Consider the following 25,669-nt stretch of genomic DNA (forward strand, 5'->3'; position numbering starts at 1 on the left):
TTAAATAAAAAGAAGATATATTAATAATCAATTTTCTAAATACCTGAATATATTATTAAAATACTTTTTAAGAAAAAGAAAAAATAATCTTTGCCAACAACTTATCAGAAGAAGAGTATCATGACTTCTGGTTCCAAAATTGTGGCATGGAAGCAAGTTGGCTTCACCCACACACGTACAGAAAACCAAAAGCAAATATGCAATGCTGAGATTATCACCTGCAATATTTCGGAACTCAGATATGAAGATGAGACAGTTTTCAGGGCCACAGAGAAATGAAGAAAACTCCAAGCATATGGTAAGAGAATTGGACTTCCATATCCACCATGCCCCTCCCCACAAACCGGCACCAGTCATGGAAAATTTTCCCCAACTCACAGTTTCTACACTAGAAAAGTGAGATAAAGGTGGACAAACAGTTTCCCAACTATCTTGGATTCCCTGGCAAGAGACCTGTCCCTGCCTCAACCCATCAGAAGCATCAGGAGTGCCTGAAGGGATACATATACCTGAGGACAGCTATAGACAAAGGGAGGAGGTGAGACTACCATCCCCGAGACCTGGAAACTCTACTCTGTAACTCAGCCAAAGGAGATGCCAAATCAGGATGGCTGCTCAGTAGTACTATGCTGTGGGGGGTTCATTACACAGATCCCCTGGGCACAAACCCATAGCCAGCTTCTCCACACTACTAAGACACTTTATTTGGAACCTGCTATGCAGGATGAGTGGCATTCTGATTGCGTACTAGAATGGAGGCAAACCTGGGCTTAAGTTGCCATCTAGTGCCAAAAAGGAGGCAGCAATCTAGTAAAAAGGAAGAGAAAGAAAGAAAAGAGAGAGAGAGAAAGGAAGGGAGGAAGGAAGAAAGAAAGAAAGAAAATGAACAAGTAAATTAAAAATAATCTCTAAGCAAACATATCCAATAAAAACCAAAACAAGCCAGACAGAGAAGACTGGTATAAATAACTAATCTTTCAATGCAACAATATAGATGTGCATCTACAAGAAACAATAGCAAACAGGGAAGCATGACCTCCTTAAATGAACAAAGCAAGGAACCACTGACTGACCCTAATTAGGTAGCAATATGTGAACTCTCTGACCAAGAATTCAAAATACCAGTTTTGAGGAAACTCAGTGAACTACAAGATAACACCAAAAAAGCAATTTAAAAATGTATCAGATGAATTTTAAAAAGATATTAAAATAATAAAACAAAATATCAGTTATCTTGGAACTGAGAAATACATTTGTTGAACTGAAAAATTCATTAGAGGTTCTCAACAGCAGACTGGATCAAGCATAGGAAAGAATCAGTGAGCTCAAAGACAGGCTATATGAAAATACACAGAGGAGAAAAAAGAAAAAAGAATGAAAAGGAATGAAGATTGCCTATGAGATATAGAAAATTATCTCAAAACACCAAGTCTAAGAATTACTGGTATTCCAGAGGGAGCTGAGCAAGATTCCCTGGGTAGGTGGGTGCACAAGCGGCATGGTGCCTGCTGCCTTGGCTGAGGTCTGTGGTGGAGGAAGTGACCCTGGGCAGGTTAGCAGCCTCGTGCTCCGCCCTTGAGTTCTCAGTTAGCCAAGGGCAGCGGCCCCTCATGAGGGTACAGGGGCTCTCTGAGAGTTTGGGAGCCAGCAGTCTGCCATGGATGTGAGGGGTGGAAAAATAAACACCCCCACCTACTGTTTTTGTGAGACTCCAGATTCCCAGGGGATTGATCTCTGCCAAAATCGTGCTCCTTCTTGTTCTGCTCCACAACTTCTTCCCGTGGGATCTCTGTTAGGTTCTGGCACTCTTCCCTCAACATTCCACCTGGGCTATGTTTTTTCACCTGCAACTTTTTCTTCTTTCTGGGGAGATCTGGTGATCAGTGTCTCTAGTCTTGAACCTCCCCTTTATTTGTAGTTTTCTTCATTTTCCATGTTTTCCATAGTGAGCATATTTTAAGCACATGCTAAGAAAATTATAGACATTATTTTTAAAATATAACAATTAAAGACAAATTTCCATGTTTGAGAAAAAGGATCTCAAATTGGAGATTTCTCATATTGTTCCAAACAAAATTAATACAAGGGACCAAAACATAGCCTGGTAAATTTTTCAAATTTTAAGAAAAAAAATTCTATAAACAGTGAATTGGGAAAAGCAGGTCACTTTTAAATGAACTAAACTCAGATTGGCTGAAGATTTCGTCTTCCACAAAACCAAATGCCATAGGGCAGTGGAGTCACACCACTGTCGATTAGTCATTGTATCACCAACATCACTAACATTTCCTGAGCACCGAAATGAACTCTAAGCACTTTCATTTGCTTAACCAACATCTTATGAGGTAGGTGTTATCGGAAGTCCTATTTTAGCATGGGGTACAGGGAGGTTAGGTGACTTGCTCATTGTCTCACAGAGTGTGAGTAATAGAACTAAAATTTAAACCCAGGCATAATGATCCCCCCAAAGCATATCTTTTCTGCTTAACCATCTACAGAACTTGAAGGAAAACAAGTTATAATCCAAAGGGGTTATCATTGATGTGTTCAGGAGTTTAGAAAACATGTCATCCGTCCATGTATTTCAATAACTTCTTAAAGTCTTCCTTCAAATTACCAAGATATTAATTGCAATGAATTAAATAATAGGAAATCACAGAAGAAATAGACTGGTGGGAGGCATCCAAATACCTCAAATCTTAGAACTAAGGGTTTAGCCAGGTGTGGTGGCTCACACCTGTAATCTTAGCACTCTGGGAGGCTGAGGCAGAAGGATAGCTTGAGCTCAGGAGTTCAAGATTAACCTAAGCAAGAGCGAGTCCTGTCTCTACTAAAAATAGAAAAATTAGGCAGGTGTCGTGGCGTATGCCTGTAGTCCAATTTACTCGGGAGGTTGAGGCAGGAGGATCACTTGAGCCCAGGACTTTGAGGTTGCTGTGAGCTAGGCTGATGCCACGGCACTCTACCCAGGGCAACAGAGTGAGACTCTGGCTCAAAAAAAAAAAAAAAAAACAGGACTAAAGGTTTAAAACCTCTAATGGGATGGGATAGATGCTGGCAAGTCTAAATAATACATCTAACTTGGGTAAAATAATATTAAGGCCAAAACACTTTTTCATGACACATTTTTGGAAAGAAGTCAGACTTGCTCATGAGGCCACATGTAGATCGTCATTGTCAGGTGTGGCCTGGCTGGGTCAGGGCAGTAATTAGGTGCAGTTCCTGGAGATGTCCTCTCTGGCCATGGCTGTCTCCTCCTGGGTTGTTCTCTACTTCTCAGTCCCATTTTGTTTTTGTCTTTCAGCTGAAACTAAGATCTGCTTCAAATACTACCATGGAGTGAGCGGAGCCCTGCGAGCTACCACCCCCAGTGTCACGGTCAAGAACTCGGCAGCTCCCGTAAGTCTCGTGTCTTCCTCTTTGGTCAGACCTAACTCTGGTGCTTCTTCACTTTCTTATTTTGTTCTTGGGTGTTTGTGTGTGTGTGTGCACATGTTCCTACACACATGTGGAGATGTATTGACAGATGCATTATGAGCAGACAGACACATCTCAAAATAGGGAAGGGGAATGGGACCCAGAGCCAGCCTTGACCAAGTGCATGGCACCTGTTGGTGTGACAAGTGCCAAACTTTGCTGCTGTCCCCAGGTAGCCAAATGTTTCTAATAGAGATGTGGTTACTGCCAGTGAACATGTCTTTCTTTAGAGCACATGTTTTTAATTTCTTGGTTTTAAATATTTATATTTTCTTAAGTTTTAATTTCTTTTTAGGCTTATAAATAAATTGATAGAGTAGAATTTATTGTCTCAGATAGATTTTAGTCACAGAATTATAAAATGGTAGGCCTAGAAGGACTGGACTCTCTCGTCCTTATTTTCTGTGTGTAACTGAGGGCCCTGTGCCCAAAGAGCCTACGTGGTGTATCTTGGGGCACCCGGTCAGCTAGTTGCAGATATAAATTTAAATCACATCTTCTTGTTCCTGCTTTATAGATTTGCTCACCTCAGTGGTAATACTTGCCTAACACTTTCAGGCAATACTTTTCCTAAATTGCAACCTAATTTGTATCATTGTGGTGCTTCTTACTTAGTTCTCAGTACTTCTCACTAGACTGAAATCTACTTAGAAAGGGCATTCCTTTTCCTTTTCACTTAAATTAAAAATGACCAACTGGGGGAAGCAGGAAAAAAATTAGTGAGGACTTGTCATGCCACTAGGAGTTTTTACTTTTTTTTAAGATTCATTTTTTCCATGTAAAAAACCAAAGTGTTTAAAATGAAATATGAGTGATTCAGAAAGGATTCTGACTCCAAAAAAACCCGTTTTGAAATAAAATAAAATAAAATAAAATAAAATAAAATAAAATAAAATAAAATTTAAACCCAGGCATAATGATCCCCCCAAAGCATATCTTTTCTGCTTAACCATCTATAGAACTTGAAGGAAAACAAGTTATAATCCAAAGGGGTTATCATTGATGTGTTCAGGAGTTTAGAAAACATGTCATCCGTCCATGTATTTCAATAACTTCTTAAAGTCTTCCTTCAAATTACCAAGATATTAATTGCAATGAATTAAATAATAGGAAATTATTATTTCCTATTTTTGAGGTTTTGTAAATCACTGCTGCAGCATCCTAACAATGGCTGATCGTGGCCGTGGCAGTGAGCAGTAAGGCAAGAGGCTGCAGGGCGCGAGGCCTGGCGCCTCCATCCCGAGGGGTCCAGCAGGACGGGAGGTCGCAGAGAGGAGAAGGAGAGCCACGCGCACTGTTGGCGGCTCTGTCATTGTTCCCTACGCTGTCCATGCAGATTGAAACACGATGTCTGTCACTTTCCTGCTCGGGACAGGAATTTAAGCGTGGGATCTGGGGAAGTATCCTCAGAGTGCCAGGCCCCCTCTTCCAGGCCCATTTATATGGGCAGTCCTCGAAAGAGGGTACCCCAAAAAGCCAACAGGTCCTGACACAAGTTAAATCATTAAGTCTGGAGCACAGCTAAACTAAGGCTGAAAAAAATTGAACCGAGGCCAGGTGGTCAAAGCAGGAAGGTCTCGAACACACGGCACAGAGGGAAGGAGGCGGAAAGTGGAAGGAAGTCGATTCAGGAAAAGCCGTCCGCGGGCAGGTCAGGCCTCTGCCAGCGACAGCAGGCCACTGAAGGGCTAGCTCTTGCCTTGGCAAGGATGGGCCTCGCCGTTGAAGGGACCAGCCTGCTGGCTCAGGTGAGGGAGAGGAGAGTTCCTCACCTGCTCGGGAGTGAAACACTGGGTGAGTCCCGGCCAGCCCTGGAATTCACACAAATTCTTATCTGAAACACTTTTATTTTAAAAAAGCTCCCTGGAGCATTTGGCTTCTCTGAACTCAGCCCACCAGAGACTTCCAGAAGTTTACCTGCTGTCAGACCAATGCAAAGTGTGACAGATGTCATCACAGTGATAGGCAAGGTAACCTTCAAATGAAGCAAGACACCAACTACCCAGAAAACGGCCTCCGCGGTGGGATAAACTGTCACAAGCATGCGCTTTCCAGGGCTGCCGTCGCCAGGGTTACATCTGAGAAGAGGCGGCGAATTGCTCCCACCATACTAGCAGCATGAAGGTTCAGGAGATTGTACCGATTCTGTTTCAGCCCTGACCTCATCTTTGTCATTCTACAAGTGCTACTGCTGCACATACTTCAAACTCACACATCCTGAAACATTTTGACACGTGGCCATTGTCCTGATTGTATCTCCCTAATGATTTTCTCACATAAATCAGCGGACACTTGGGTTGACACTTGAATGTACGTCCCACAGACAACTTTTGTTCTCCAAGCACGTGAGAGCCCAATCTCAAAGTCCATGTGATGCTGGGACAGAGACAGAAAACCTGAGCTCCCGCTGCCGCGTTGACAATGAGCCCTTGAGGCCTGACGCAGAGGTTCGCACCTGTAATCCCAGCATTTAGGGAGGCCAAGGCAAGAGGATCGCTTGAGCCCAGGAGTTCAAGACCAGCCTGGGCAAAACAGTGAGACCTCATTTCTACAAAAAATAAAAAAATTAGCCAGATGTGGTGGCACATCTGTAATCCCAGCTGTGCAGGAGGCTGAGGTGGGAGGATCGCTTGAGCCCAGGAGTTTGAGGCTGCAGTGAGCTATGATTGCACCACTGCACTCCAGCCTGGGTGACAGAGCAAGACCCTCGTCTCTTAGAAAAAAAAAGAAGAAGAAGAACAGAACAGAAAATGAGCCCTTGGAGTAGTCCTGGGGCAGAAGGGAGCAAGCACTTTCCTGCAAAACTGTATTTTAACATGCAGTTCAGTTTTATGGTTGTTGGACTGTGAGTGGCCCCTATTATCTGACAACATGGCACACTTTTCAAAGTAGTTCCTCTCGCATTACTCCAGTCTATGCCCAGCACATTTGTGAGACAGGTGGAAACCATCATTTTGGTTAAGTGATCCTTTGGCCATATGGTGATGGAGCAGAACCACACCTAGCTTATACTTTTTGCAACCCAGTTCAGTTACTGGCATAATCTCAAAATCTTCTGGATTAAATAAGCCTTTGAAGTCTGGTCTGGGGACTTAAGCACACTGTTTCTAAGGGGAAATGCTATTAAGTTTCCCCAAATCAGTTTGTCAATAAACTTTGGGTATCTGCTTTTAAACTGCGGTTGGCTGGTGCTGCACTAATCTCTTAGAAAAAGTTGCTGTCTATAGCCATTATATCATGTCCCAAAAGTCACTGAGTGACAATACACTAAATGTGTAATAAACTTGTAACTCTTTGAAAAGAAGGACCAAGTTGTCCGTGCTCCTTCGGTACAATCAGAGCTTTAACGTTCTGAGCACAGCAGGTTCTCGACAGACATCAGTTCTTTTTCTCACTTCCTCATTCCCCTTCATCTGTGTCTTTGTCCCATGGGCATCTACTGAAGCCCTTGTAAGTGAAAAGGGGTTGTCATCTATTCTTATCTTTATGGGGCTCTCATTTATTTATTGGTCTTAATTGTATATCAGAAACTATAGTGGGTAGGGGTTATAGAGATAAATGAAATATAAGCCCTGTCACTGAGTACTCAGCTACTCTACTGTAAATTAGAATACTCTGTTTAAGGTCTCCAGTCCTGGAGTGTGAGGATCACTGTGCCGGCGTGTAGAGAAAGCTGTGATGAGGTGCCCGCAGCAGCTGCACTGGGGGTCAGACGAGGGGGTGTGGGCTGCGGCAGGTGACGAGAATGGGACTTTGCCAGGCCTAGACGGGAAGGCAGGCAAGACTGACAGAGGGCCGGTGTGTGCAAAGGCCCAGGGGTGTGGATGGTGGCACAGGCCTGGCACAAAGAAGGCCTGTGTTTGTTAGGTGTAAAGAACGTATGACGTACTTGATCGCCTCCCCATATCCCACTGCACCTTGTTTTTCATGCTTTGTGTATCTTATTGGGAGCACGTGCCACATGTTTTATATTTCTCTTTGATTTTCTGTAGAAAATCGCTTTCAAAGGCAAGCTCTTCCTCTCAGTCGTATTCTTGCCCTTGCTTCCGTCCCCTCGTGCGTCACAGTCTTTCTTAACAAGCCTTGTGATGTTTTTTTCTCCCTGATTATACATCAAAGGACAGAAGTCTACCCATACCTACAATTTGCCAAAGACAGTGCAGGTAAACTGTCCTCAGCCACCACACTGTCCACTGAGAACTTCCAGGTTCTCTGTTAGGTCTGTGCCCAGATAGCAGGTTTTCACCCCCACCCTTCCCACCCTCTGGAACCCAGCAGGCCTTGTCTGCGGGGTCTGTGGAAGGGGTGAGAGCTCTTCCTCCGCCTGCGGGCTCCCTACAGTGCTGCAGACTCCGACACAGCCTGCAGCTGTTCTTGGTGTGCACCAGGTGAGCGAGACCCTTGCAAGTCCTGAGCATCCTGCTCCCACACCTCGTTTACGGACCCTCCCTGAGGAGCGTTCCCTCACCCCCACGCAGACGGCAGCCTCTGGATATAGAAAGTAGGCAGCTGTTTGAGAAATAGTGCTGGCCGGGTCCAGGCAACTGGGAAAAGGCTGCCAGAGTGAGAGGGTGGCAGAGGATGTCATATTCTTGCCTTATTTGGGGCCACCCACCTCGAGTAGAGGGCTCCCCAGACTTAGAGGCTGGACCATGTGTCCAAGAATGTATTTCTTATGTTGTCTTCATCAACACTGAAATTTGCAGAAATCCCACCAGAATCATGTTCTACTGGATTGTTCTCATCCCTACTTCAGATTGCTATTGTTTATTTATTCATATTCTGTATCTTCTGGCTCTTTCAATGAGAAATTGGAAGGGAAAATATCAGGGTCCTTTTCTTCTTCCTCCACTTTAATCCAGTGTCTCTGCAACTGAGCATTCGATAATAACCGACTAATGTAAAGTTCAAAGGACAAAGAACAAACTTGAAATATCTTTCCATTAGTCCATGTTTACAGATTGATTTACTTTGTCAGACCCCTGAGCAAAGGTAAGGTTGACATTCTCCTATTTTTTTTTAAAAAAAAAGCAACTCAATAGGACATTTCCCTGGGAATATGGGCTAAATTCACACTCTAAAATAGGGTCAAGATTTTCCTCCACAACCAGTCTGGGTCTTCTACAGCAGACAGATGGGTGATGAATACCTTCCAGATTTGAAGTCATTATGTTTGGCAACAGTAATATTTGTCTTGGGAATTTTAAAAGTAGATGTTTCAAAAAATATTTTAAATCGTAATGAAGCAACCATGGACCAGCTACTACGAGGCTGTGAAACCTCCTGGAAAATACTGCATCAAATTAGTCACAAAATGAATCTGCAGGTACCTGACTTATGTGACCAGCTATCTAGAATTGTTAGAAATAAACCCATTAATTTGGAAGACATCTTGGTTTTATAATAAATGATCTTGTGCCCTTGTGTTTGGGAGAGATTAAATGGCAAGAACAGTTGCTGATTGAAGCTGCTTCTGACAAGTGTCCATTGCAATGTATCATCAATTTGGGGTGAAGGTCTTCAAAGTTGCCAAAGGGTCCCCTTCATCCACTGTGTCCAGATGGAGTCTATTTCACTCTCAAAATGTGTCAAGGAGGAATGTATAAAAAAAACTAATGGAGGAGTAGAGAGTTCATCCTCTCTTTTTATTTTATTTTATGAATTTTTAGAGCCAGAGTCTCTCATTGTCGCCCAGGCTAAAGTGCAGTCGTGTGATGATAGCTCATAGCAACCTCAAGCTCCTGGGCTCAAGCGATCCTCCTGCCTCAGCCTCCCAAAGCGCTGGGACTTCAGGCATGCGCCTCCCACCTGGCCTACCCTCTCTTTTTAATTAGGACAGTCTGCACTGCTCCCGTGAGGTGGGCCCCACCCACTGGAATCCTGAAGAGAGCAGGCAGTGGGTTTTTGCAGCCACCAGCCAGCGGACACCTTAAATAGACCTCAGAACAGCAGGATTTCCCAACATGCTATTTTTTCTTCATTGTAGTTTTCCACTAGTTGTGCTATGTAAAGAATTGCCTCTACAGAAGCAAAGAGGGACTTGAAGAAAGCTCAGAGCCATTTTCCTCAAATCATAAGAAAATAGGACCTTCAAATGACTTAGTCAAAATTCTGGCTTTCATGATCTCACTAGAGCCATGCCACTACAGCAATGTTCTCAGACCTGCCCTCATTTCCAGTCCTGTTCTGGAAGCCTGGCTCCATGACATTTTGGCAAGGTGACATGACATTTATTTTTTGACTTGGATTTTATAATCACAGTAAGAGCCTTTTGTGAATTCATTGTCTCCTGTTGCTTCACTAAGAAGTCCATAAATTTATTTTTGCAACATGTCACTGGTACTTACCTAACCATCGCTAAAAAGAAACTTCATCAGCAGTCCTATAAGGAGACAAAATTTCAAAACTTCATCCTTAATGTCCTAAAAATCAGCTTCTAAATAAAATAATTCCAGTTATTCTAGGGAAGCAAGAACTCTGAAGTAGTTATACAGTATAATATTCTAATTTTTTATTTTCTTCCATCATAAATATTTGTTATTCTTTTCTTAGAGGAGAATTGAAGAAATCATTTTGCTTTGTAGAAGCTATAAATCAAATGCTATAGATAAAACACAATAAATGTAAACTAGAGTGTTTGAGCTTTGTAATATTTATTTGTAGTTTTATAGAATTGCACACATGATTTATTTACATACAAAGGATCAGTGTTACCCAGACATTTACTAGGTCAGGTTAGAATGATTTTTAAGGGGGTATTTTACAAGATCTTCTGTCTGTTGTAACTTTAAATTCTGTCTCCATTCCACAAAGTCAAGTGTGAATAGGAAGGGAGTTTCTAAGGTGATAGAGAGAAGTTGATGGTTAGATACTGACCATCCGGCTGAGAATCCACAGTCACCTTTTGTCTCACTCCTAACTTGGCAAATTGATTTATGATGCTCAAAGCTTCTTGCTGCTCATCTTCTCTCCCCAGAACCTGCTTCCACCTCCTCAGCCCTCCTACTCCCACCCCACCAGTAGTTGCAGGACTCTGACCCCTCAACCTGGGAGGTCTGCTCAGAACACAGTATTCTGTGCATCTTTGTGTAGCCTATTCAATGAGCCTATAACTCATTGATATACTCAGTAAATATTTGCCAGTGAGCTCCTCTGGGCTAACCACTAGGCATGTAACACTGAACAAGATAAATCCCCATCCTCATGAAACCACCTGGGGGTGGTTGGGGTGGGGGTAAGTGGTAAAGGGAGACAGACAAGCAAACAGGCACTAGGAGAGACCTATTCCAAGCCTCTGGCAGTGGGCACACAGGGCACTGTGGGAGGACCAGGATGGGCAGGCCCAGACCGTGATGGAGGGCTTTCCAGATGGAGTAAACTGACATATTTGCACCCTGCAGCCATGAGTCCTGATCAAGCCCTTTATTTTTCCTATGCTAACCTAACCCAGAAGGTAGGGGCATGTTTTTCACATATGTGTCTTCTGAAAATGTCCTTTCAGGTCTTGATCAGAATAAAACAGGGAGATATTTGAACATTTTTTTTTTTTTTTTTTTTTGGTTAATGCATCAGTTGGACTTGTTTTTCTAGAAGACAAAGGAAGGGAAGGATCAGCTATCCTCTCTCCCAGGCTCTACCCACAATCTCTCACCTCCCTGAGAGGCACCTGGATGCTTAGATTCTGGCCTGGCCCAACATTAGAGAATTTGTTCACTTTTAGGGGAAGAGGTTCAGAGCTCACTCCAAAAAGGTATTTTGGGGTCTCGAGTGCAGAGCTGCTGTTTTCTGAGACACCTTTCCCACCAGCCGTGGTTCAGCTGCCCCAGCGTTAGGGGTAGTTTACATCCTTCCTTTCTGGAATCTGGGAAGCAAAACACCAACTCACATTCTGTGATTGCCAGTGGTTAGATTGAAACTTTATCCTCAAGTTGAATTTGCTAAAGATAGTCCGTTAGAAAAAAATTTATAATAGAAACAAATCATTAATGGAAAGTGGAAATCATTTCTATATTTACAAGAGCCACATTCTTAAATTGGGATCAGGATATCTATGAAGCCCTGACATTATATGGACAGGTTTGCACAAGTTCCTAGGGAGTGGATCCAAGGCATTTGTCAAATTCTGAACAGGGTTCATGGTCCCAGGAAGATTATGGGCCACTGTCATAGGAAACATCAATGTCACTCTTTGCTGATACAGGGAGCTAATTTGACAGTCTTTATACTGTGAAAAGTCTACTTTTGCCTTTATTGGAGAAAACACCCTAGTCTTTAGCAGCACCATGAATGCTGGAAATGTTCTTAATGGAAGGAAACAGCTATACCTGGATAAGAGATCCAGACCTAGAAATCTTGAATGACTGTATCAAAATGAATATATTAGTCTGATGAATCTTGACATGAATATACCCAATGATGCAGACATGGGAGGGTGTGAAAATTAAGTAAAAGACTCTTAAACAAAAGGCTTTTTTATTGCTTTTCTGCCACAGGACCCAAATGTTGATTTCTCTGGGATTAGAGGCAAGGAGCTTGGCACAGAGCAGACAAACAAAAAAAATCTTTATTTTCCCTAACATAAAACAAAATGGATGAATTCATAGGTGAAGTCTTTCAAATGACTGAGGCATAGATAAGTCTGATACAACTTAAATTTTCTAGAGCAAAAAGGAAGAAGAAAAACTTCCAAAATAATTCTCCTTTGCCACCATAACACTGAAGCCAGAACTGCCAAAGATATCACTAAAATGGAAAACTATAGGCCAGTCCTATTTATGAATGGAAATATAGAAAGTTAAATATCAGCAAAGAGCTTGCAAAAGTACATTAAAATAATTGACTATATGAAGCATGTACCCAGATTGTAAATTGGCTCAATATTCAAAAAGCTATTAATATAATAAACTATATTAATAGAAAACCACACAATCCTCTCTTTTAGATACAAAAAAAAGCACCTGACAACTACAAGTTCAAGCTTTAGTAAGATATGAGTTACTTCCTTAACCTGACATGTATTTATGTACATGTCAATCCAAATACCAGTATCATATTTTCTGTTGAAACATTAAAGTTGGGAACAAGATGAGGAGGTTACTACAACACTATTATTTAACATTGTTCTGGGATACAACCCAATGGCATCGGGTGAGAGGAAGAAATGAAAATTGAATATTGGAAAGAAGCCTACAAAATTACCATCACTTATACATAAACTGATAATATTTTTACAAAACCCAAAATATTTGATTGAAACTATTAGAAAAAATAAATTATCTCTAATATGTAAGAATTAATGACTCTACTATACACAAAGAAAAACCAATAAGAAAACATAATGAAAAAAGGCTTGAATTTTAATGTTAACCAAGAAAAATAAAATATCTTAATAAGAAATGTACAGGACCAATGTGAAGAAAACTTTAAAACTATTGAAAGAGAAGATTGAATATATGCAAAAGACAAAATGTGTCCCTGTTTCAGAAGCTCAGTATTTAAACTAAACAAATTTTTCCTAAATTAATTTATAAATTCAACACAACTACAACTGAAATATAAATGCTTTTGGTAGCAAACTAACTCTAAGTTCATCAGAACTGATATGTGAGAAAAGACAGAAAGTTTTTGGGAAATGAGAATAATGAAGAAAGACTAGCTTGCCAGGAATTAAAAGATACTATGAAACTATAATAATTAAAATAGCAAAAAATAGACTAATAGAACAACAGAAAAGTAGAGAGTCAGGAAATAGACGCCAGTATGTTGGGAACTTTAGTTAATAATTAAGGTATATTTCAAATCTTTTCCTATAAATGATATTATGGCAATTGAACAAACAATTGAAAATATATATGTACATCAAACCCTCTTATCATTTCTGATTCTTTATGTACAAATTATAGATGGATAGAAGATTTAAATATAAAGAAACCATAAAATTCTAGAAAAAAGCATGGGTAAATAATTTATAATCCTGGAGAGGAATAATCCTTTCTAAGCAGAACACAAAACCTAAAGCCAGAAAGAAAAAGTACCAATAAGTTTCAATACATAACACAAAAACCTCAGAGTGGAAAAAATATTCCTGAACAGTAAATAGTAGAAAGTAAAAAGAAGAAAACAAACTGATGGAAAAAGAACCAGGCAAAGAGCTAATTTCCTCAACTTACACAGAATTCATTTATATTATTAAAGAAAAGACAATTAAACCATTTGAAAAATAGGCAAAGAACCTAAAGTCAGTTTTTAGGGGGGAAAAATGCAATGGCCAGTAAACACACAAAAAGATGTTCCATCAAGAGAATGACAAGACAAGTTACAGACTGGAAGAAAATATTTGTAAAAGACATATCTGATGAAGGACTGTTATTCAAAATAAACCAAGAACTCACAAAACTCAACAATAAGAAAACAAACAAACCAATTTAAAAATGGGCAAAAGACCTGAACAGGCTTCTCACCAAAGAAGATATACCAATGGCAAATTAGCAAATGAAAAAACGCTCACATCATATGTCATTAGAGAATTGCAAATGTAAAACAACGAGATGCCAATACACACCTATTAGAATAGCCAAAATCCAAAACACTGATAACACAAAATACTGGCAAGGATGCAGAGCAACAGGAACTCTCATTCATTCCTGGAGGAGATGCAAAATGGTACAGCCGCTTTGGAAAACAGTTTGGCAGTTTCTTACAAAACTAAGCATACCCTTACCCTATGATCTAGCAACCCCATGGTGTTTACCCAAAGGAGTTGAAAACATATGCCTGTACAAAAACCTGCACCCAGTTTACTCATAATTGCCAAAACTTGGAAGCAACCAAGATATCCTTCAGTGGGCGAGTGCATAAGTAAATTGTGGTACATCCAAACAACCCAGTATTACTCTGCACTAAAAAGAAATGAGCTGCCAAGCTTTGAAAAGACATAAAGAAATATTAAATGCATATTACTCAGTGAAAGAAGCCAATGTGAAAAGGCTATGTACATTAAAGTTCCATCTAAATGACCTTCTGGAAAGGGCAAAATCACAGAGACCATACAAAGATCAGTGGCTGTCAAGAGGGAGGGATGCATAGGAGGAACACAGTGGGGTTTTAGGGCAGTGAAACTATTCTGTATGACACTGTGATGGTGGGTACGTGTTACCACACATTTCTCAAAATCCATACAATATACAGCACCAAAAGTGACCCCCAGTGTAAACGATGGACTTTGGGTAATAATGATGAGTCAGTGCAGGTTCATCCACTGTAGCAAGTGCACCATTCCTGTGCGAGATGCCCACCGGGGGGAGGCTGTGCATGTGTGGGACAGCGGATGTACGGGAACTCTATTTTCAGTTCTGTTTTGCTGTGAACCTAAAACTGCTGTAAAAAAATAAATAAATAAAATCTATTTTTTAAAAAAGATGCCACAATCAGATAACAAAACTTCAAAAGTCTGATGGTGCCCAGGGATGATGAGGGTGTGAAAGAAGCATGTGCACACTATTGCGTCCATTTTTCTCAAAACAGTTTGGCAAGATTTATCAAATTTATCAAAACTTCTCTTAGGCCCGTTTGCAAAAGATATTTGAGATACATAGGCAAGAGTATTCATTGCTGCTTTGCGAGAATAGCAGCAACAGGGAAGACCAAAGTGTCCACAGCGGGAGACTGGATGATGTAGCCTCAGGGCAGAGTGGGGGGATCTGATTATGACTATGTTTTATGAAGGGGAAAAGCAAGGCATAGAATCGTGCTTTTAATATTACCCCTTTGGTGTAATTTTTTAATTAATAGTTACAAAGATAAAAATTAACTTATTTGCAGGAAAAGATAATAAGAAATGCATAATAGTGGCTCCTTTGAGGATTGTGTGGGGGGCAGGTGCACGGCCTCGTGGGAAGGATTTCACTTATTTTGTACCTTTTTTTAAAACCTGTATATTTTCTAACAATGGGTTATTTTCCTTTTCCTTAGCCTACTTATGTTTTCTAACAATAGATTTCTTTTTTAAAAATCAACAGGAGTTATCAAAATAGTGGGATTGTGGTGTTCTACATTTTCTCTGTTGTTTTACTATTTTAACATCAATAATGGTTTGTACAAGGGAAAAAGCCAATTACATTTTTTAAAAAAATGTTCCCTTTCCTCTCTTCTCATGACTGGTCTGGCTAGATCGTTCTAGATGCTTCAGTAATGTGTACTGTCACAGCTTAACCCATGACGCGGAAGGAAAGCAAGTCTCCCGGCACATGCTGATGTAAGAGGCTAAAACCAATTGCCAAAACTCCTCCCTTCCAGAGCCAGAATCAGATGTCAAGTGATCAGATGCCCATTTTGTCTACCCATTCACCCCACGTCCATTCCCATGGGAATGGTAAACAGGAAAAAAGACAAAAGAAACTGGATCAATACTGAAACCCATGATTTAACTAAAACCGTAGATGAAGAAAGTGCTCAGGCCAGAAATTGAGAGGAATTCCCGGGGCTTACAATATCATTAGGAGGCCCCAGGCTTGGAGTGGGAAGAGCCAGGGCAAAGCAGGTTGGGGACACCAGGGACACTTGTGGGCCTCACACCCACACACCGTGGATGAGCTCTGTGCTGCCATTCATGCACTTTGGTGTCACTCAGCCTTTCTTCCTTTCTTCCTTCCCCTTTCTTTTTTAAGCTTATTTTTTTCTTTGCTTGTACACAAAAATACAAATTTGAGTAAAGTGTTCTTTTTAACAGCTAGTGCATCACTTTTTAAATTTTCTTATTGTAGTAAAATATACATAACAAAATTCACCATCATAACCATTTTTAAGCTTATAGCTCAGTGCATTCAGTGCATACACACTATTGTGCACCTGTCACGACCATCCATCTCCAGAACTTTTTCATCCTCCCAAACTGAAATTCTGTACCCATTAAACATAACTCCCCATTTCCCCCTCCCCCAGCTCCTGGCAACCACCATTCTACTTTCCGTCTCTATGAATTTGACTACTCTAGGGACCTCATGTAAGTGGAATCACACAGTATTTGTCCTTTTGCGACTGGCTTATTTTACTTAGCATAATGTCTTCAAGGTTCATGCACGTTGTAGCATGTGCCTGCACTTCCTTCTTGAAGTTGAATAGTATGCCATAGCATGTATATGCCACGTTTTGTTTATCCATTCCTCTGTTAGTGGATACATGAGTTGCTTGGTGTGAATACCAAGTGGGGTCTCTTAGAGGAGACCCCACTGGTAATTTGGGCAGAAAAATTATTTCTTGTTGCATTCTTTGCATTGAATGATGTTATCATCACTCATTATATATAAAAAGTATTCTAGAGAGAGAATTTTTATAAACCCAGAGATCCAATCTATGAGCAATAGATGTTTCCAAAAAAGAGAAACATAATAACCAATGAAATAAAAGATGAAAAGGTTTTCTGATCCTAAAAATACACTTTAGGATTAAAACGGAAAGTCTTCATCATATTTCAGATATGATGAAGCTGGTCTTTATATAATAAAATACATATGCATGTTTACTGTAGAAAATTAAGTAAACACATATATAAGAAGAAATAATAATAATCCCATACACAGCAAGCCTCTGGAACTACTCAGTCAGGGATTTCTGAAGGAAGAATTTTTCAAAGTGAAGAATCCTACAAACAAGCAGGAGAAACTGTCAGGATACCTAGAAAATAACAAAGGCCAAGAAACTTTGACCATTCTCTCCACAGCACTCTGGTTGCTTGGTCTGATGACTGTTTAAAGGGAAAAAAAATTGTTCTCTGCTGTACCAGTGTGAATGTACAGAATACAGAAATTCTCAAGCATATAAAGATATAGAAACTGTCCACATGTCAAAGATACAATTTCAGGCTTCAGAAAATTATGGAGGGAAGAAACTAGTAGTGATAAGAAAACTAGTTAGCTTTAAAGAGATAAGGGAAATATCGCAAGCATGCATAATTATTTTATTATTTGAATATATATTGTATGATTTAGTGCACCAATCAGCTAAACAAAAAATACTTCAACAATCAAAGAAATATTCTTAAAGACTGGTAAGAAAAAAAACCCTTTAAAAATCAAGACTTGCCATGGAAAAGATGACTTAATTAAACCAATGAGGCAGTATCACTACTTGTTGAGGCTTGTATATATAATGATATCTATACACACAACTTTATTTTATTTTTATTTACATAGTTTGGTCATTGCCACACAATCCAATAAACCAAATATGTACTCATCCATTACAACACTTAACCATGAAACACTAAGGTTTCTAAAATTAAAATCAGGACCAAAATAAGTATATAGGAATAAAGTATATGGGATGTCACCATTTCTCACACTTAGAAAGTGAATGGGTAGTATATGCTCCTTGGGAATGCACACAGACAAAAAGAAAAATATCACCCATAATCTCACCACCCAAGGAGCTTCCAGAACTCACAGAAATGAAGGGTTTTGGATTATCTCTGGCCCCAGAGCCAGCGTTTGGAATCAGTGTAGCAAGTCTCCCTGGGAGAGGGGTGACCAGCCAGCATCTGGGCCATGCGGACTCTCATGGCCAACTGGCACCCGGCCCTTTGCACAATAAGTGCCCAATATGTGGTTGTCAAGTTGGCAAAAGTCTAGCTGAAAACATTCTGGTTTTTAAATCCTAAATGGCCTCCCAATAAGCCCTCTTTTTATTAACATTTCATTGAAGGATAAAAAATTTCAAATATAAAGATCCCTATTCCAGATTTGCAACTTTCCTCTCCAGTGTTCAATTTAGTGGACACGTTCTGGGGGGGAAGAAAAATTCCTTCAGAGAAACGTCTTGAATGTAAATTCTTACTTCTCAAGGACCTCGCAGAGTTGTCATGAGTAAATGCCGTCTGGCCTGTCAGCAGGGTGAACAGATGCAGGATATGAAGCATTCTGGGAGGTCAGGGATACTTGGGCCTGGGCTCCTCCCACCCCGGCAGAAAAATAACCCTGGCCCCATGTGTTGAGATGCAGGCCCAACTCCTCACTCCCACGAGGACCACCCTTCCCTCATGCCAACTCCATTCTCAAACCTAACTAACTGTTCCGAAGGTGCTTTTTACGTTTTTGCTCTTTGAGGAAAGTGAAGTTCAGGTTGATGAACAAGTGGACTCACTCTGATCTATTTCTTTACTCCAAAACGCACAACAAGACTAACCTAAGGAGCAAAGCTCTCAAAATGCGCTTACTCAAGAGTTCAAGCTGTTCACTCTGCAACCTCCCCCTGCCCCCTCACAATAATTAATCTCAGGTCCTGGTAGATCGTTAGATCCCACTTCCTTCCACCATCTGAACTGGGTGAAGGTGTCCCTGGATTTAAGGTGCTGTAGCTGACCAGAGAGACAGGACCAGCACTTGGAGGTCGGGGGTCTTCTCCAGTGTTGTTTTGTGAAAGAATCCAAAAAATTAGAATCAAATCCCTGCACTTTAATGCACAGAGGTAACATTTTTTCTTCTTTTGAATATTTCCTATGTTACTTTTAGCAAAGGTGACAGAAGCCCTTAAATTAATCAAGTTCCCCGTGCGATGCCAGGGTATAAAGGCCCTTATCTGAGCTCACTGCCAAAGGGAAGCCAGGCTCAGCCAGCGGCCCTTGGATCAAAGGGAAGGCTGATCCTCGGGATTCTCTTATACCTCCCCTGGGGCTATGGATAATTTCCTGGCCTGCGCTCTTGACCACAGCTGTCTTTTATGAAACATGGCTGCTCTGTCAGGACCCAGAGATGACTGCATTTCCGACGAGGTTAGTAGACCCCTAGCATTAACATTCAGTTTATGGGTACGACATAGTTACACATACAAATTTACACACTTGCACATAGTCGCTAATAAATAGTCACTGCTTTAAAGAGTTTTGAGTTTAATCAGAGCCTATTTAATTTTATTGGTGAAGTATACAATATGTATATGCGTGTGTTGCACTTTCAGATTTTTAAGAAAATCTTCCTTGCTTAAAACTGTCAACATTAATCTAAGTTTTTAAAAACAGTTACTTGGAATCATTTTTTTTTTCTTTCAAGACCCTTCATTTCTAGAAATTTCTAAGTCTCTTCAGTTTGTTTTTTATTAAGTCCTTAAGAGCCCATACGAGGTGATTTTGCTTTCCCGTGTGCACAGGGACGACCAGGTTGGGAGGGACTTATCAGGAGTATGTTTATTCAAGAGTGGGAGCCTCTAACTTTTCAAAGAACAACTTGCCACCTGGAACAGCTGCATGGCTTATGGGAGTAGCTCTCTCAGATAATCTGCCTTAGGAAGATTCTGTGTTGTTCCCTCGGACACCACAACCGGGCATTGTTGAAACCCTTTACATTTTGAACAGGGAAGAAAATATGGACAACTACACTCAGTTGTAGGACGTGGGGGTAGGTACTGCTTACGCTGCCTGTGTGTGAGTGAGCGCCCTTGCCCGCACGGGCACCTGGTTGTACTCATAGGCATGGGAAGTTAAGAACACACTGAAGTCAAGCAAAAGTGGATTCAAATCCCTGCTCTCCGGCTGTGTGAAGGGAGTAAAGGCACCCTTTCAGGTTAGTAGGACACCCAACCCCAACAGTTATGTAGGTAATTTTTGCTTTAATCTTCATTACACTTAGTTCATACTCTTAAAATGGTTTCTGGAATAACACAGGGAAAGAATGAAATTAAAAAAAAAAGGATTCTTCCATTTGCCACAATTATTCTTCTTAGGGTGTGCAAAGGAAAGTTGGATTAATGCTTTCCTCATTTATTGCCAAATATTATTCCCAAACTATAGCCAGGAATGCCAAAAACCTGAAACGGGGTGTTACAGCTCCTGGCCGTCGGGGTTGTTCATGTAGTCAGGGCCCAGAAGTGGGAGTCGTGGGTGCTGAGTCCTGCCCTCTGTGAGTCTAATCCCACATGAACACAGACAAAAATCAATGACCACAGTTCTTATTATCCAGAATTGCTGGGTAATACGGAGCTTAAAGAGGATTCTGCTGTGTGCTTTTATATTTGTGTAAAATACATGGCCATCCACACCCTGCCTCCCAGTCCCCGCTGCCACCCTGCCTCAGCCACCCACTCCTGAGGGTCTCCTCTAGGTCTCCACCACGCCAGTAGCCTCTCCACTTCCAAACTCAGCCCCCGTACCCGGCTCTCGGACCCCCATCTCCCGCCTTTGCAGCCCCCCTCCTGCCTCCAGTCTGCTGATGCAAACTGCGTGATCTCTCTGGTGTCTTCACTCCCACCTAGCTGCGGTTCCGTCGTATGTCGCTGCAATGCCTTGCGTGCTCCTGTAACCCTCTCTCATGCTCACCTGGCAAAGCCCCACCCTGATTAAACCCAATTCTCCGTCTACCCGTTACTTGCTTCCAGGCAGCAGAAGGGTCTTTCTTTAATCTTCTGACCACAAACCTCAGGTGCCCTTTAGAACTGGCTGCCGGAAGCGCCGCACCTGTCCCTCATCCAGAGGAGGCTGCTTCACACTGTCTTCTTTTTCTTCAAACCTACACACCTGCCCCTCTCCGCGGTCACCTGGGCACCTGCCTTCTTTCACTGAGAAAGCAGAGGCGGGCAGACACACCCAGCTTGCCTTCCCGCCCCCACGTGTGCCTCCCTGCCGGGGAGGGGACTCGCGTGCCACGCCCCGGCCCTGACAGCTGTCCCAGGCCAGCCTCTGCATTGGTGCGCAGGGTCCTGCCCCTTCTCTCTTCTGAAGAACCTTGATCCTGAAATTAGCTCCTCTTGCTGGTTCATAGCCAGCTCTCCTCTCCACTCAATCCTTCCCGTTGCATCGGGTCACACCCCTGCCCGAAACGCCGCTTCCTCCTTCCTCCCCGCTGCACTCCGGCTGCGCCAGCCCTCTCTGACCCGAACGCAGCAAGCTGGCTCCTCTCTCAAGCTACGTCGCACTTCACGTTTCTCTGCGTGGGACATTTCCTCCAAATATTTAAATGATTCCTCCCTCCCTCCATTTAGGGTTTTTTCTTAAATGCCACCTCCTCGTAACCACTCCATCTAAAATATTCTCCGCGCACCTCCAGTCACCATTTTCATGCATGGTGCCCATGGGTGTCTGCTGCCCCTGCTAAAGCGCAGGCTCCGGGGACAGGGATGGGCCTGACTGTCCTGCTAAAGCGCAGGCTCCGGGGACAGGGATGGGCCTGACTGTCCTGCCCGGGGACGGTTCCCAGCACCCACGAGAGCAATGCCCGGCATGTGGCGGAGGTTCCCTAACACATTTGTGTCCGGTGGGCGTGGGTTCAAGCCCTGGCTCAGCCACTTCATAACTTTGTGGCCTTGGGCAAGTGATGTAACATTTTTGAGCCTCAATTTCTGAATCTATAGTGATACAGATAGGTGATAAAAGTACCGCCCGCTCCGCAGGACCATTGAAGGGTTGTCTGAGGATGAGATGAAATAATGCCAGTGATGCTCTCAGCACTTGCCCAGCGTGCAGTAAAGACACAGTAAAAGTCAATCAGTGTTAGGAGTTCTGTGAGCTGATTCCATGTTTCTCTGTGGGACTGCTTCCGCTCTCTGGCTGCAAAACTCGTGGATTTCAGTATCATAGAGAAGATAATGCATACTTGGACAATATTCAGAAAGTTTGAAAGTGCAAAAAGTAATGAGTTACTGCGTATGTGCAAGAGCTTACTCCCTGCATTCAAGATGTTTTCTTTAAGGGAACTCACCGACCCTAGAATAGTCCCTGTGAGATGGGTAGGTAGAAGGGTGGGTGGGTGGCTGGGAGGATGAGGAGTAGTTCAAAATGACTGAAGTGTGGATTGCATTTTAGCAAATATTTCTAAGAAAATACAGTTGAGCCTTGAACAACACAGGGCTTAGGGGCACCAACCCCACCCCCAGTCAAAAATCCACATATGACTTTTGACTCCCAAAAAACTTAACTACTAATAACCTACCGTTGCCTAGAAGCCTTACCAATAAGATAAACAGTCAACTAACACATATTTTCTATGTTGTGTGTTTTATATACTATATTCTTACAATAAAATAGGCTAGAGAAAAGAATAATAAGGAAGAGAAACTATATTTACTATTCAATAAGTGGAAGTGGATCATCATAAAGGTCTTCATCATCTTCACGTTAAGTAGTCTGAGGAGGAGGAAGAGGAGGAAGAAAAAGAGGGGTTGGTCTTGCTGTCTCAGGGGTGGCACTTCATCTGCAAGTTTTTTTCAAATTGTCCCAAATCTCCAAAACATTTTCCAATATATTTACTGAAAAAAATTCACGAATAAGTGGACCCACACAGTTCAAACCCAGGTTGTTCAAGCGTTACCTGTAAGTTCATCAGAGAGCACAAGTGAGTCTTGTTAGTTAAAACTCACTACTATGGGTCACAGATGCAGTGAGCATTGTAGAGGGAAAGGGCAAGCCTCTAAACCTTGCCTGGGTGAGGCAAAGACATAAAATGTAACCAGAAGATATTTGCACTTCAGTGTTTATTGCAGCATTATTCACAATGGCTAAAATGTGGAATCAGCTTAAGTGTACACAATGGAATATTATTTAGCCATGAAAAAGAAGGAAATTTTGTCATTTACAGAAACATGGATGGATCTGGAGGACATTATTTTAAGTGAAATAAACGAGGCACAGAAAGACAAATACTGTATTTTCATACTCATATATGGGACCTAAAAAAAATTGATCTCAAGGAAGTAGTGAATACAATGGTGGCTACTAGAGGTTGGTAAGGGTGGTGGGAAGGGGTAATGAAGAGGTGCTGGTGAAGGGGTAATTCTGTTAAATAGAAGGAAAAAGTTCTAGTGTTCAATAGTGCAATAGGGCAACTATAGTTAACAATAATTTATTATATTTCAGAATAGCTAGAAGTTTTCAAATGTTCCCAACATAAAGCAATGACAAATGTTTCAGGTGAATCATGTCCCAAGTACCCTGATTTGATCATTATATGTTATATGCTTGTATCAAAATATAACATATACTCCATGAATATGTACAATTATTATGCATCAATAAAAAATTTTAAAAAATAAATAAAAATCATACTTTAGAAATCTATCTTTTACTAAAAAATTTAAAAAAATAAAGATCTCGTCTTTGAAAATCAAACGCAGGCAACTCGAGAGTGGCCCTGAGCCTTCCATATGGCCCCTGAAGACGCAGAAGGCAGGAGGTGTGAGGTTCTTAGACTCTGACCAGCTTTTAATAAGAGAATTAGAACTTTCCTGCACAGGTGAGAGAAGGGGAAGCACCAACTCTTCACATGATGCAGCAGCCCCTGGGCAGCAGGAGGACCCTGCAGACACGTCAGTAGGGAACACAGCAGCTGCTGCAGGGAGACAGGGGTCGTGTGCCTGGGCCAATAGCAAGCCCGTCCTTGGACCCGAGTCAGCTCTTCCTAGTTTCTCTCGGGAGGCCAGTATCCCTGTGGCATGTCATGGGACAAAAGATACTGCATTAGCAAGAAAAAACACCTTTCTCTGAAACTTACATACGTTTTTCCATGGGAATACTACTTACAAATTTTAAAGCAAGTCAGTGAGGGGGAAAAGGGATTTTGTATAAAAACAAAATCATTTTATAGGCATCTTTTCATTTAGTGAGGAGCAGATATCACACTTTACCATTACACTCAAGTGGATGAACCACATGCCTCCTTCTTTGCATTATCCTTCAGAGTTGATCATCTGTCCGGTGAGAGGGAAGCGCTGGCTGGAAAGAGCTTTCTGCAAAATATAGCACTTGTCTTTCACTAAACAGACTGTTTGGGAGACAAAAACTCCCTTAATTTTACTTTTTAAAATAGCTATTAAATTAATTGACTGCTAAGCCTTTGTTTAGGTAAACTAAATCATAGGAAGTATGTTGGTTGCTGTTCCGTCTCTGCAAAGAGCTCATTCTCGTCACTCCTGCATCCTTAACTGGGCCTGGTGGTAAAGGACAAGACCCAGGTCTGGAAGGACAATAATTTTGAGGAATTTCATAATTTGTAAGAAGATTCTGAATTCAAGAAAAGGGATCTGGCCAAAGGGGCTTCTCTTTCCCTCAACTCCACCTCCCAGACAGCCACCAAGCTCCGCCACTGACCGCTGAGTGGCACTTGGCCCTCCTGTCCCCGCCTCCTTCCTCCTGCGTGCTGACTGCCAGGGCTCTCGCCTTCGCTCACCTACGCTGTGCAGCTGTCTCCGAATCAGTCTCCTGCCACTGTCTTGTAACTTCTAATTTCGTGATCCTCGTCCTTGAGTGCACACTGGATTCCCCTGGGAGCTTTAAAAGGGACAGATGCCCAGGTACCCCCACCCCTAGGGACTGACTCGTGTGGCCTCTGCCCCGTGGCAAAGCAATCGTCCAAATCGAAGCATTACACTCCTCTCTCCAAATCACCTCCAATCATTTACAATGAGTATCGCCATATTCCTTTTTAAAGTAATTTTTATGATTTAAATAAAAATGTTATTTACCAAAACCCCCCAAAAAACTAAACCAAACCATCAATGGTTCTCTCTTGCCTAGAGGGTAAAGTTCAAATTCCTAAACATATACTACAATAAAAACAAATACAGTAAAAATAAAAGATAAATAAACTAAAATGCCCCAGGCATGGCAGAGCAAGCTTCTATTTCCTGTCCCCTGCGCAGCCTCCCTGCACACTCCAGCCCGGGATTTGGCGGGGCTGTGGCTCCCAGACTCCGGGCAGGTCTGCACTTCTCTGCTCTTTCTGCCGTGGTTCCCTGGGCCTGCAGCCTCCCTCCTCTGCTTCCTCACCTGGCTCGTTCCTCCCATCCAGATATCCAGTTCAGGAATCTTCTCCCTCTAGAAGGCTTCTACGATCACTGCCAACTTCTGCCAGCCCCACACTTTCCCTCCGTGGTGGTTAATGTTACATGTCAATGTGACTGGGCCAAGGGATGCCCTGACAGCTGGTTAGACACTATGTCTGGGTGTGTCTGTGAGGGGGGTTCTGGAAGAGATTAGCATTTGAATCTGTAGACTGAGTAAAGGTCACCCCAACATTGAAGGTGGCATCATGCAGTCGTTGAGGGCCTGAAGAGAAAAGAAAGGAAGGGTGAATGTGCTCTGCCTGCTTGAGCTGGGACCTCCATCTTCTCAGACCTTCAGACCAGGACTGGGACTTACCCCGTGGGCTTCTCTAGTTCTTGGGCCTTCAGGCTTGGACTGGAACTGCACCACCAGCCTTCCTGGGCCTCCAGGTTT

The 25,669-nt window shown here is 42.1% G+C and overlaps 1 protein-coding gene across 2 annotated transcripts in view; it reads left to right on the forward strand.

Annotated features, from left to right (window-relative positions):
• The window catches only part of HECW1 (HECT, C2 and WW domain containing E3 ubiquitin protein ligase 1), a 385,512-nt gene that overhangs the window by 196,799 nt on the left and 163,044 nt on the right, over nt 1-25,669 (forward strand). For both annotated transcript variants that reach the window (XM_045564487.1, XM_045564486.1), the window contains one exon: nt 3,305-3,399. In XM_045564487.1, the coding sequence (XP_045420443.1) occupies nt 3,305-3,399 (95 nt within the window). The remainder of the gene's footprint in view (nt 1-3,304; nt 3,400-25,669) is intronic.

This window comes from Lemur catta, chromosome 11 (genome assembly GCF_020740605.2).
Source record: "Lemur catta isolate mLemCat1 chromosome 11, mLemCat1.pri, whole genome shotgun sequence".
NCBI classification, from domain to species: domain Eukaryota; kingdom Metazoa; phylum Chordata; class Mammalia; order Primates; family Lemuridae; genus Lemur; species Lemur catta.